The 14,113-nt window shown below is 35.3% G+C and overlaps 1 protein-coding gene across 1 annotated transcript in view; it reads left to right on the plus strand.

The window, feature by feature from the left end:
- Positions 1-13,875, plus strand: part of LOC118752419 (lipoamide acyltransferase component of branched-chain alpha-keto acid dehydrogenase complex, mitochondrial-like) — a 33,791-nt gene extending 19,916 nt beyond the window's left edge. The window contains exon 6 of the mRNA XM_036487339.1: positions 13,545-13,875. Within this exon, the coding sequence (XP_036343232.1) occupies positions 13,545-13,568 (24 nt within the window). The 3' untranslated portion in view covers positions 13,569-13,875. The remainder of the gene's footprint in view (positions 1-13,544) is intronic.
- Positions 13,876-14,113: the final 238 nt, after the last annotated feature.

The raw sequence follows: 14,113 nt of genomic DNA on the forward strand, positions 1-14,113 counted from the left end.
GAAATTTTCGCTGCTTGATAGCCAATGAAGTTGACGTATTCCAGGTATATTTGGGACTTTTTTCCACTTCTCAGCTAATGTTAAAGACATTTCTTCTTCTTTGCTCTGCAGATATGTATGCCAATTGGACACCTTCAATGTGGTTTCGAGCACATTCAAAAAAAGATTTAGCATCGTCTAATACTAAATTTTTTGCTTTAGTCAACTGCCAAACCTTTCTCTTAATAACAGCTCCCACTCCATCGACTGGACCTTTGCCGTATGAAGTGGCAAAAAAGTTCCATTCGATATTTTTCAAATTTAATTCAACTAAAAATTCGCATAAACTGCTTGCTATAAATTTATTTTTGAACTGGCAACTGCTTCCGGCTGAGAATACGAAGACATTTCTAAAATTTCCATACTGGTTTTGTATTTGTATTTGTATGGGGTACGTAACGTGACAAATTATTTAAAAGAAATTAATTCACTTAAACTTTTTTTTTCAACTCTACGTTCTAAACTTACTTTGCCTTCTTGTTTTCAACCACTTCCACCGGTCAATACAGAAGTAAGAATAAAAAAATACTTTTCAATGGCTCGAACGTGACATTAGAATATCAATGAATGTAAAGTAAAAATTACCGTTAACTGAGCTTTGTTTACTCTCTTTGCCTTTTTCTCAAATAAAGTGTGAGTGTGCAAGAGATTTAGTGGTATGAGTGAAATCGGAACAACTCTTTTTCAAAATAATTATTAAGGAGAAAATTCAATAAAAATAGAGAAATAGTAAGAAAGAGCTACGCTAAAATTTCCCACAATTTGTATTACCGCTGTAACTTAGCAACACTGTAAACTCTTTCGAATAATGACAATTGGATATTTTCTTTTTTATAATATAAAATAAAAACTTTATTTTACAAACATTTTATTTTTCGTTCGCGGTAGACCTTCCGGTGGGAATGCCCATATGGGTATAATAGCCCAGTTATGCATACTTGCACTGCTATACCATTTTTACGTAAAAATCAAAACCTAACAGAATTCTACATGTTAAGTGCTATGCGTTGGGTAAACGCTTACACGCAAAGCCCATGCATAACTGGGCTATTGATATTCAGGCAGTGTTCGAGTGTAGTCGAAAAGTACACTGTGTAAATTTTGTTGCAAAATTCCATGCATATATCTATGAAAAAAATGCGTGCATTTCGATATAGTTTGGTCGGAATGAATTTTTATTTGCCAGCGTGCGGGCCCGACTCTCGTGGCTGGATCGCACGCAATCCGCGTTGACTTCTTGCGCAAGAAAGAAATGCACGTTTCCATCGTTCCACTTTTATTTCTCATGCTCGAATTTCGCATGCCCGCGGAGAAAAACAAAATCTTCGATAAATCAGTAAATTTTAAAGCTAATTTATTCCAAATTGATGCTTGCAACAATTCTTTACCAGGAAATACGTTTATGATAAAATTTTGGAAAATGGGCGTGGCACCGCCAACTTATGCACATATATGTTTCTCGGTAACCGTTCTACCAATTTGTACCAAACTCGGTATGGTTATTGTGCTTGCCACATAAAAGCAAAACGTTGAAAATTATTGAAATCGGACTGAGGCCGCTTTTCATATAACGGTAAATTTTTGTTTAGCGACATACTTATGACAAGATTTTCTGCTTTTTCGAGGTGAACTATCCAATACGTAATTAAGAGTACAAAATTTCTCCTCAAAAACCAAGTTATAAAATAATCCTTTATTAAAAAGATAACTTCTCAATCTGCAACCCTGAATTATCGCTTACTTTTGGTAAATAGAGGTGAAACGTCAAAGACAAAAGGTAAACTACATACATTGAACGCCGCTAAGCAAAAACGCGTTGTTGATGTATTTTTATTTTAAAACTAGCAAATACCGGACGTGAAGCAGTGAAGGGATTAAACGTATTTTTGTGCTGTTTGATAGTCGTTTTTTAATATTTCATTTATTTTATCAATTTAATTTAATGTAATTGTTCAGGCAGGTGGCAACCCTCCTTAAAAATAATTTCGGCAGTAAACCCTAAGTTACACCGGACAATATTGTCAAGACAATTATGTCAAAATTATGTGTTGTTGTAATATGAATTCGCCGTGTTTCCAACAAACACATCATTTTGAATTAATTGTCTTGACAATATTGTCTGGTGTAAAAACTAAGTAAACTTTCCAAAACCTCTTCAGTTTGATACCCATATTGCAATATTCAATTTATTTTATCAATTAAATTAAAATTAAAATTTTAAAACAAAAATATTTTCGGCTGTAAGCCTTCTTAAACCTCAGAGTGTCCAGATTTGGCGATTTCGCGCCAATTTGGCGATTTTTTTTTGATATTTGCGTGTAAAAATTTATGAAATCGCCATTGGTGATTTTTGGCGATTTTTTCCCTTCAAATAAATTCTTTCCAATTATAAAAATATACAAAACTCAATTTTCCACGATAATTTTACAGAAGAGGCTAATGAACTGCGTGATAAACTTGACTTAGGAAGCATATTAAAAGACAAACATTTTTAATCACCCTAATCGAAGAACTTTTGAATCGATTACCTAGTCAATTAAATACTTTCAAAAAGCTTTGATTTTGTCACCAGAAAGGTGCGTGAATCACAAGAGAGCGAGTTTCAGGGACCTGCCAATTCACTATTTGACTTTGAAGGAAAGAAAAGCAGCGGAAACTGAATATTTAAATCTTTTAACTTTCCCATGGAATAACTTTTTTCAGAACCATTCCATCCGACTCTGAAGAATTTTGGATAATTGCTTAAGAAGTGAAAACCGCAACAGGCAATAAAATGTTTGGAAATATAAGAACGTAAAATAGCCTTCATATTATTATCCTTGCCGCACTCACATGCTTTTGTTGAGCGCGTTTTTTCCGTAATGAATTCAACAAAAACTAAGATTCGAAATAGGAGAGGTTGGAAAGCCTTAATTCAATAGTTCGAATAAAGTTTTATATGAAGGCTAATAGTTTCTGCTGCAAAACGTTTCCAATATCAAACAGTCAAGGTTGAATAGCTCAATAAGTATATGACAACAACACAAATGTAAATGATTCAGACACTATAAGTGATTTTGAAGAAATTGTGGAAATAGTTGATCTCGCCTTATTATAGGTTTTTATTTTATTTTTCGCGCCGAGCGCTTAAAAGCGGATTGTGCGATTAATCAATTAATATGAGTTATAATAAATTTAATAACGGCGCAGTCCTATTGGAAAATGTGTTGATACAAATATTTTTAAAAAGTATGCGTATTTTTAAAGAAAATGGTTTATACATCATTGTTATATAAGTGATATGTGTTATTTATTACTACCCCGAAGGTGTTATATTCGTTTTGTTTTACTATATTATAACAAGATCTAATTTTTAAAATAGAAAGATTTGTTAAATCGATTTCATTAATTTTATTTAAAAAAATGGCGATTTTTGGCGATTTTTTTTGCAGAAAATTGCGCTTTATTTTTAAATAATCTGGACACCCTGTTAAACCTCTTTCTTTAACAGCCACATTGCAATATTTGCTTTATCTTGTCAAATTACTTAAACACCAATTTTCAAACACAGGTGGAAACTCCATATTTTTTCTCTTTATATTGTCATCCCTATTGCAAATGTCGACTGGCAGTAGATAAACGACTATTAAGCGATTGTCGATTATCGATGCTATTGTGAGTGTCGCTTAGTCGCTCAATTAGTGACTTTTTAATCGCTCATCCTTCTATTGCTGTTTTTTAGTCGTTGGTGTTTGCGTTTATAAAATTTACATAAGAAAGTGGTACTATAATGGATAAAAAGTAAGACAATTAAACTGGAAGTTGTAAAAAATTGTGAAATATACATACAGTTACTGACGATAAAATAGAATCAAGTCGGTTGTTCCGAAACAATCAGCGGTTTTTCCTCTTTGCTATATATTTCCGATTACTTTCGTCTGTAATCGAATTAGTACACTATTTATCGTTTAAGATGTCATAATGGCAACATTTTTTCGTTTTACTGTTATGTTTATGCTTAAAATTTGCAAGAGTGTACTTTGACTGTTGTGGCAATAAAATAGAATCAAAAAAGGAAACAAGCAATTCGAAGTGATTTTTGGTGCGTAAAACTGTATTGTAAGTTATAAATTGGCGTATTTAAACAATTCTTAATGAAATTTGCGTTAATTTAGGAAAAATGGGTCGCGGAAAGCATTGTACTGCAGAGGAACGTAAACACATACAAAATTTGCAAAAAAATGGTTTTACGCAAAGGGAAATCGCAAAAATTATTAACAGATCACAAAAATTTGTGTTTACTGCTCTATCTCCTCCAAAAGAATGCAAACTGAGAGGCCGACCACGCAAAACAACGCCAGCGGACGATAATTTCATAGAGAGGTTATCAAAACGCGATCCTTTCAAATCGGCTGCGGTCATTCAAAAGGAAATAAATGTGGAAATATCTTCAAGAACTGTTGCTCGTCGTCTTGTAGAAAGGAATCTATTCGGCAGATTGTCACGAAAGGTCCCAATGTTGACAAAAAGACAGAGACTTAGTCGAGTAACTTTTTCGAGAGCTCACTTTAATTGGTCCGGTGCAGAAAATTCAAAGAAGTGGCGACATATTTTATGGTCTGACGAATCTAAAGTATATATGGTGGGCAATGATGGAAAAGTGTGGGTCCTACGTCCAAAAAATGCAGAAATTAATCCCAGGTACGCAACAAAAACATTTAAGCATGGTGGAGGGAATATAATGATATGGGGATGTTTTTCGTGGTACGGTGTCGGACCGCTGTTTTGGATTCAGGAAAATATGGACCGTTATCTATACCTTAGAATATTAGAAGATGTTATGCTACCTTATGCCGAATGGAATATGCCTTTGATTTGGCAGTTTCAACACGACAACGACCCGAAACATACTTCGGGTCTTGTAAAAAACGTGGTTACAGAGTCGTGGAATCGATGTGATGGCGTGGGCTTCACAATCGCCGGATTTAAATCCAATAGAGAACTTGTGGAAGATTGTGAAGGAAAAGCTTGGGCCCTCTAAATCAAAGAACAAGGAGGAACTTTGGCAAAAAATCCAGGAAGCTTGGTATTCCATACCAAAGTCGATCTGTGAGACCCTAGTAGAATCTATGCCGAGAAGATGCACTGCTGTACTTGCAAATAACGGGTTTGCTACCAAGTTTTAATACTGGATCATTTTTTTTAATGGATTTTTGCAATTTTTAAGTTTTATTTCTATGATTCTATTTTATTGACAATTGAATTCCATGACTGTTTACTTTAAAGGATTTTAATGACATTATTGCAATAGCTGTTCATGTGTTTTTGAGTTACTTATATGTAAAATTAATAAAAGCAACTAAATACATGTTTTGAAATGGTTAAGAAATGTTTAGTACCTGTTTTTGGCAAATATCTATGGGAAGAATGTTTGATTCTATTATATTGTCAATAACTGTAGGTGTGTATGTGTCTGAATTACAGATCAAAAATTGTAAGCAACAAAAGGCAACTTGCGCGGTTGGTCGAGCTGGTGCAGGAGAATGAGGACATAGGCAAAGGAATTTTCGGAAAGAGTAGGGGCGGAAGCTCCGCTTCTATTTTGAGAGATATGCAATATATCTTGTGCATATAACTCCGGCTACGTCATCCACAGTGTTTTTGCGCAGAACCAACATCAAAGTTTCCAAAAAATTGCATAATTTATTAATTAACTAGTGCTCGGAAATTTGAAATCTTTGTTTTAAATTAAAGTTTAATTCTTTCACTACACTAGTATGTTAAAGTTTTTAAACTCGGGTCACGCGTTTGGACACAAATACCCAACATCATTGTACAAATAGCTAAACCGTACCGTATTTCTTAAACTTCCATAAAGTTTATTAATGAGGAAAACAGCTTTTCCTGCAAATCCTGTAAAACCTACAAACCGTAAAGTATCTTCTATTCATAAAATTCACATATCGCACGCCGTCTTCAAAAGAGTCACAACTCAAAATTTGGCAATTTCGAGATTATACGCTAAAAATGTACGCAGAGCTTTTATTTACCTTTCAGCAAAAGCTGAAGCAAATTTTTGTTATAATTTGTTAAAAAAACTTAAGGTGAAGTCGCTCTTGCCCATATGATTATCATGTGCTAAGAAATAGTTTTTCGCATTTTCTGACAAACGTATTATTTTGAGTTGTGACTCTTTTGAAGACGGTGTGCGATATGTACATACACTTCATCTTCCAACTCCAACTCCAACTATTTTAAAAATGATGTAAATGAAACACTAAAGAAACAAATGTAAACAAACAAACAGCTGTTTACAATTCAGTCAACCATTCACAATAGTACAAATTTTTATCGATCAAGTTACACAATAGCAAAATAAAAGATGATCGACTCGATCGACAAATTTCCATTCTACTGCCAGTCGACACTCGCAATAGGGGCCTGTAAGTTATACCATGTTGTGACCGACATCGAAAACATGTTTTCGTTGCTAAAACTGGTTTTCGACCTAAAACTTGTGTTTTCGTCCAAGTAAAATCTGCCTTTGGAGGCTGTTCACACCGACTGTTCGTGTTTTCGTTGAATTTTCTTACATCCTTTGAATACAGTTTTGCTACACAAAAACAAAACCAAAATGCTTTCCCTCATTTTCTTTTCATTATCAACCTCTTATAGGGATGTCGGAAAAACATCGATGCATCGAAAATATCGATGTGTTGCATCGAAAATTTTCCACTCGATGTATCAGTAGTCGATGTATCGATGCATCGATGTGTCGATGTTTTTTTGAAAACTGACATCTCCGGTACATTGAACGTCATTCCAGTTTTTCAATTGTTCAAAAAAGAGGTGACTTTGGCTAAAAAATTTAAATGGCTGCAAGAAGTTCCGCTAAAAATATAATTAGCTTAGTTGCAGTAATTTATTTAAAATTTTCTACAATTTTGCTAATAACATATTTTGTTGTGAAACATTATCTGAAAAATCCAATGCAAATCGGTGCATCGATGTATTACTAGGTTCACATATAAGTAGATTATCCTCATTTTCGAGCTTAACTCCCTAATCTGTAATTAGAAAAAGAGATTAGCCATATAAACTTCGTCCCTTGTTAATCCGTAATTATAAAATCTCAGATTTAACCTATAACTTTTCGGTGTCCATCCTAGTATTATCGATTGTTTTTGTGAAGAAGAGGAGAAATGGCAAATGTAAAAGTAAACAAAAATGGACGCTAGCGAGGAAAAGAGGTTTGTAAAGGTATTTTTAATAAAATGTTAAGTTAAAATATATTTATATTGCTTAATATAGCAGAAAAACGTGATCACGGTGGCACAGAGAAGAAACATAATTTTTCCTTGAGATGTGAGAACAACAAGCACAAAAAATTTGACGGCTAATAATCAGTGTTGCCGTTTTAGCCCTTTGGTGGCTAGATTTAGCTACCACATACTTTTTTTGGCCACATAAATTTAAAATTGCCCCTAGCCCTTTTTTTTAGCTCTTTGGAGAGTTTATTCATACTTGGCATGAAAAAGATGTATATTCGCTTAATTTAAACTAAGAAAGACTGATACATACACATATATGTATTGTATGTTTCTTACGTTTTTATACATACATACTGTAAAAAAAATTGTTTAACAAAATGGTAGAAAAATTATGAAATTTCGACTCTAATCATTTCTATCTTCCTCTACCTCATTTGTAACGAAATAAATATTGTACCAGCATGCTGGTAAGTTATATGCTTTGAGCCTGATGGTACAATCACTTTATGGAGCCAGCAAGCTGGTGTCGTATATAGGGATGAAACGATACCATAGAAGTATCGATACCTGTACTTGGAAGTAGCACCGAAAGAAAGTATCGATACCTACAAAATATCGTAAAAAAAAATCGATATTTGTACCTATATAAGAATTGAAATATGTTTATGTTTGTTTGTATTAAAAAACGCTATCACATACTACGTTTATGCGACAGAATTCATGGATTCTTTATTTCATGAATTCAAAAATGGTCCCGTTTATGCATAGTTCGCGAATTCATGAAATAAAGTGATTTGAAAAAGTGGCAACGCACTGGCGAGGAAGTAAACAGTAGGGTTGTGATTTTGTTGCCTCCTTTTGAATTTGCAAAAGCCGTTGGTACCAGGCAATGAACCTTATTTTATTTAAATTGGTTTTAATATATTTTCAGTTTATTCTATTTGAATTTATTTTATACTAGCAGACCCGGCGAACTTCGTCCCGCCCAAAATTTTTATATATTTTATTGAAACTTTTTGGTCCAACATTTTCACCAACAATTCACGTTTACGATTTTCATTGGCACATTTGTCTGCTAAGATTAAGGTTTGGTGGTCATTTGCCGCTTTAAATAACCTAAGGAAAGTGTTATATCCGTTCTTGAAATTCTCCAGTTGTGCGGCATTTCATAGCACGGTTATTCGCAAAGCGAAATAAATTTTTTCCTCTTCACTCCCTGGCGGCAACAATGACCCGGTTCTATAGTGAATGTCCTAGAAGCTTTACAGTACAGTAGGTGCCAATTTCAAAATGGGTGCGAATCATTGTTATGTACCTTAAAAGTTTGAACGCATAATAATATTGGAAAATCACATCCATTGGGCCAATTGTAACGCAGGACCGTCGATATACTCAATGGTGCAACAGGTCGATTTAATCTGACCTTCACGGCCCCTTTTCTCACTTGGCTATTTTTAGTAATAGCTCGACTTCAGCACCACTTGGCAGCACGTTTTTGCAATAGTATTGCATACATATTTAAAACATTAGCCAAATCGGATCATAAATAAGATTTTTAGTAATAACTCAATTACAGCGCCAACTGTCGGATTAAATTGTGAAACTAAACCATCCAGAGACCCACTCAAATACACAAAAAGTGTCGTTAAAATCCGTACAACCATTTAGGAGGATTTCTCTCACAAACACACCTACAGAAGAATAAAAAAATTCATTAAAAGATAGCTAAAGGTCGGTAGGTTTGTAGGCCTCACACCCCTTTTCAAATAGCCCAAATTTTCTCCATGAGTATGGGCTTGATTTCAAATATATACATATCTCCATACGAAGTTCCAGTACTGTACCATGAATACTTTTAGAGATATGCAGTATAAAAATTCGATTTATATGGGAGGAGCCACGCCCCCCTTTCCAACAGCTGCCCTCTTTCTTCCTGAGTATGCGATTGATTTCGTATATCTCCACACCAAGTTCCAGAACTCTACCATGAACACTTCCAAAGATAGGCAGTATGAAAAATTCGGTTTGTATGGAAGATGCCACGCCCCCTTTTCCAATAGTTCCAATTTTTCTCCAAGAGTATGCGATTTATTTCGTACATCTCCATACAAAACTCTAGAACTCTACCAAAAAATTTCCAGAGATAAGCAGTATGAAAAATTCGGTTTGTATGGGAGATGTCACACCCTTTTTTACAATAGCTAAAATTTGTCTCCAAGGGTATGCGATTGATTTCGTATATCTCCATACCAATTTCCAAACCTCTACCATGCACACTTTCAGAGATATGTAGCATGAGAAATTCGGTTTGTATGGGAAGTGCCACGCCCCCTTTACATATAGATTTTTTCAGCCTAAAACCATCCTTGGGACACGTGCGGCAGGTGGCAGTTTCAAAAAAATCGGTTCAGCCGCTCTCGAGCCTTACGAATACTAACAAACGGCTTTCTAAATATAAATTAGTTGAGATATATTATATATTATAATTATATTTTGACAGTATCCGTTCTTTCTGATTGGCGCAAAAAAATCTTGCCTAGTGACGAATTCGCCCCTTGATATGGTCGTTACTTAAAGCTATTTATATTCGAAATTGCATGAAAATTGGAAAACAGGAATCTATAAGCTTATCCAGGCAAAAAGCTACCTATGTACCGAATTTTAAGCAAATCGGACCATAAATACGATTTCTTCGAACAGATCGGTCCCTGGTCCACTTCTCGGACAAAATGGATCATATATGCTGAAAAGCTACCTACGTACCGAGTTTTAAGCAAATCGGACCGTAAAAACGAATAGAACGGTCCCTGGTCCACTTCTCGGAAAAAATGGACCATATATCCTAATATATGCTAAAAAACTACTTATGTACCGAATTTTAAGCAAGTCGGACCATAAATGCGATTTTTTGGAATAGATCGGTCCCTGGTCCACTTCTCGGAAAAAATTGATCACCTATGCTAATACATGCTAAAAAGCTATCTGCGCACCGAATTTTAAGCAAATCGGACCGTAAATTCGATTTTTTCGAATAGATCGGTCCCTGGACCACTTCCCGGAAAAAATGGGTCATATATGCTAATATACGCTAAAAAGCTACTTACGTACTAAATTTGAAGCAAATCGGACTATAATAAGATATTTTCGAATAGACCGGTTCCTGGTCCACCTACCCGAAAAAAAGTAAAATTTTTTTAGCCTAAAACATGGTGGTTACCGAAAGCTATTTGTATACAAAATTTCATGAAAATCTGACCAGCCGTTCGCGAGATTACCTGTTACAAAAAAAAGGGACTTCTCTTTATATAATTAGTATAGATTTGAACAATTCCACATAACTTTTCCAGTGTTTAAAATCCTGGTTATGCCACTCATGGTTATTAATCTAAAAACATCATAACCTTAGTAAACAGCTGTTTATGAAACGTGGCGTTGCCGGACTTGCACATCACGATTTCATGAAATGATGCCGAATTCATGGTCAACTTTCGTGTATAACTGAATTCATGAATTGGTGTTTATGCAGCCAATTTTAACCCAAATTCATGGAATGAATTTTTGAATTAGCCTACGCATAAACGTAGTAATATATGTGCCAAATTAATTTATGTGACTATCAATATTGATTTTAGATGAATCTTTTAGGTTTTTTTAAGAAAAACTTCCAAGTTTTAAAACAAGTTTTACTAGGATGGACCCTCAAAAAACAAAGAAAAAGTCCATTAAGTTGTTTTTAAAAAGTATACAGAATTTGCTTCTTTTTATGTACGTATTTTATTTGTTTGTATTTATTTCATACAAATTAATTAATTAATAAAAAATATCTGTATTATAACACTGTTCAACAGCATTTTGCAGAGTAACAGTGCTATATTTCTGGAAGAAGTTATCATGTTTATCATTTTTAATGAGACGATAATAGGTCTTTCTTTGTACAAAGCAACATTTCCTTCTACATCAAAGCTCTATGTGGCTGTTCTAGAATTTGTACTTTTGGCATTTTGTCTGATGGCCTTGAAATACAAAAAGAAAGAAATTTAGACGCAAATCAATTTCTTTCGGAATATACCATGGTCATTCTGATAAAAATTAAGAGTATATACTAATTTGTAAAATTGTTTAAATAATACGTTAGGTACTATGAGCCGTCAATTGAAAAACTCGGATTTTGTCGCGCTGCCCAAAAACAATTATTTTTCCAGATGCTTTCCAGTAAGTCGATTTCTTGATGTAGTTATTGTGGCCCCAGCTTTTGAAAATAATCTCTCGCATGGTACGGAAGTCGCAACTATATGTAGATACATGCGCGCCTATTTGTATAACATTGGATAGGTTGATTTTAAATCCTCCCATTCCTCTAACGCAGTGATTCCCAAGGTGGTCCAGGTGGACCCCAGGGGTCCACGGAAGACTCGACGGGGGTCCACGGTGACGTGAACAAAATATGAGTGGTCCACGAAAATTTATCTGGTTTCGATGTAAAGAACCAAAATGGTTGCTTGATTGCCACTTATTTAATTTAAATTTTTTTGAATGGTGTATAGTGCTCTTGACGCACTGCGGCACTTACCGGCACTTTGTGTTTTCATACGTGGGGAAGCCTTAAAGGCCACCTGCAGACTAAAAAGAACCGGATGCTGGTATGACAATGAGTGGGGCGCGGCGAAAATTGCTGGCGGCAGAGATTTAAGCACTTGTGTATTTTCAATGCTACAGGATAGTACGCCACCATTAACTTTGTTGAAAAGATTCTATAATGTTGAGTTCCCCGAGGCTGAATTCTGGTTTGATTCCATCGCTGAGACCAGACTCACATATTGTCGAATCTTCACTGATGGCTCCAAAACTGACTGGGTCATGATCTGGGGTCTTTTTCGAGGTTAATGGAGATAAGCTTCACTTTTCTGTAGGGGAATATGCTTCGGTCTTCCAGGCTGAGGTAATTGCAATAGTCAAAGCCATGGACTATATGGTGGAACATAGGTGGAGGGGAAGGAGTTTACGTGATAACCAAGCTGCACTTAAGGCATTGACCAGCCCTCTATTTAAGTACTTCCAAACTAGTTCGGCAATGCAAGGCTCGACTAAAATATGATGGTGAACATAACGAGGTTGTTTTACTCTGGGTGCCAGGTCACTCTGAAGTACCTCGTTATAAGACATCTGATCGGAACAAATGCACAATACCTACAAATCTCGAATTAAAAAAAAAAAAATAGGATCGATAGAGATCATTGAGGTAAACATAGCGGTATATATATCTTTTTGGGGAAACAACAACTACAACAATTATTAAAGGTCAAAGTTCAAATTAAGCATTTTTTTTAATTAACATTTCTCGAAAACCTCTTCAAGGAATTGGGCAATTTTGATGTCATTTGATAGAGAGTTTAATTCTCTTTAATTTGATATACATATTTATACATATACCTTTTTATAGTTTTCACAAAAATCTAATTAATGTGTGTATATGCGTAGGCGGCCTTCGGCCGCACTTATGGATTATAACCCTCATAAAGTAGAATTCTCTTTCTGTGTTGCGAAGAAAAGGCGCTGAACACCTTTTGCAGAGAACACCTTTCTGCGTAGGCGGCCTTCGGCCGCGCTTATGGATTATAACCCTCACAAAGTAGAATTCTCTTTCTGTGTTGCGAAGAAAAGGCGCTGAACACCTTTTGCAGAGAACCCACCGAAACCAGAAAATTTTTGAAAGGGGTCTACGAGAAAAAAAAGTTTGGGAACCTCTGCTCTAACGGATTGCATTTTAAAGAGCAGACGGGGTTTGATAAATAAAGCTACAACTCATCACCTTTTGTAGAGCGTTTTCGTTTTTGTCCAATCGCAAGCTTTTTATATTGGTACCAAAAGTCAAAATCTTCTTTAACAACGTCTTCTTCGGAGCTGGTATTAGCACCTTTTTGAATACGACTTTTTAGTTTAAAAATTGCCCGACCGCAGGCGTTCGCATCTTGAAGCGATGATCGAGGATAGTTCTTAAAGCTGCGTAGGTGTTGTATTCAATGAGACCAAATCTTTTACTACACTCCGCCAGGAGTTTCGTTTGTAGTTGGGTGACACAATCAAGAGTTGTAGAAAATTTACTCACTTGAGATGTTAGGCAGTTAACCATAGGTATGATCTTGGAAAGTGTGACATAATTCTGTCCTGAAGATTCTTTGGTTACGAACTCGAAAGGCTTCAGTAGCTGAACTATTTGCTTCAGTATTTCTATTTAATTTTTTGCTATCATTTCAGGACTGCCTGTGGCATCAAGTATAAGTTGAGACGAAATTTTGGACATATCCAAAAATCTTTCCAGCATGTAAAAGAGTGAATTCCAGCGCGTTCTAACGTCTAGGATGAATTTCTTGGTGCATCCTTCGGGAACTCTTGCTCGATCCAATTTGCAGGTTCATTCGCTACGAAAGAAATAGAACGCGTGGCCATTTTCGTCGAATTGTCAAAATTGGCGTCACCCCGACGTTGGCGCCTTCTTACGGTTTTCATTGGCAACTAAACTGCCAAAATTTTTTAACTATTCACAAAGAAATGAGATTAAAAAATAAAAGTCCGGGAATTGTCAATGAATTGGGGTTTCGATACAAGTACTTTTTTCCGATACCTACTCAGTACTCGGTTCAAAAGTATCGAGTACAAAATTACTTGGTATCGGACGAAAAGTATCGATTGTGTACTAGGGTGGGTCAAAAAAAAAATCAAGTAGTTTTTTTTCGGATCCGACACACGAAAACTAGTTCCTAGGTGCCTCTAGAAAGTACTTACCAAATCTGAGCTTTTAATATTAACGGGAAGATTATGCTCAT

The sequence above is a fragment of the Rhagoletis pomonella genome, unplaced genomic scaffold (assembly GCF_013731165.1).
Source record: "Rhagoletis pomonella isolate Grant_MI unplaced genomic scaffold, Rhpom_1.0 Rhpom_scaffold_01488, whole genome shotgun sequence".
NCBI classification, from domain to species: Eukaryota; Metazoa; Arthropoda; class Insecta; order Diptera; family Tephritidae; genus Rhagoletis; species Rhagoletis pomonella.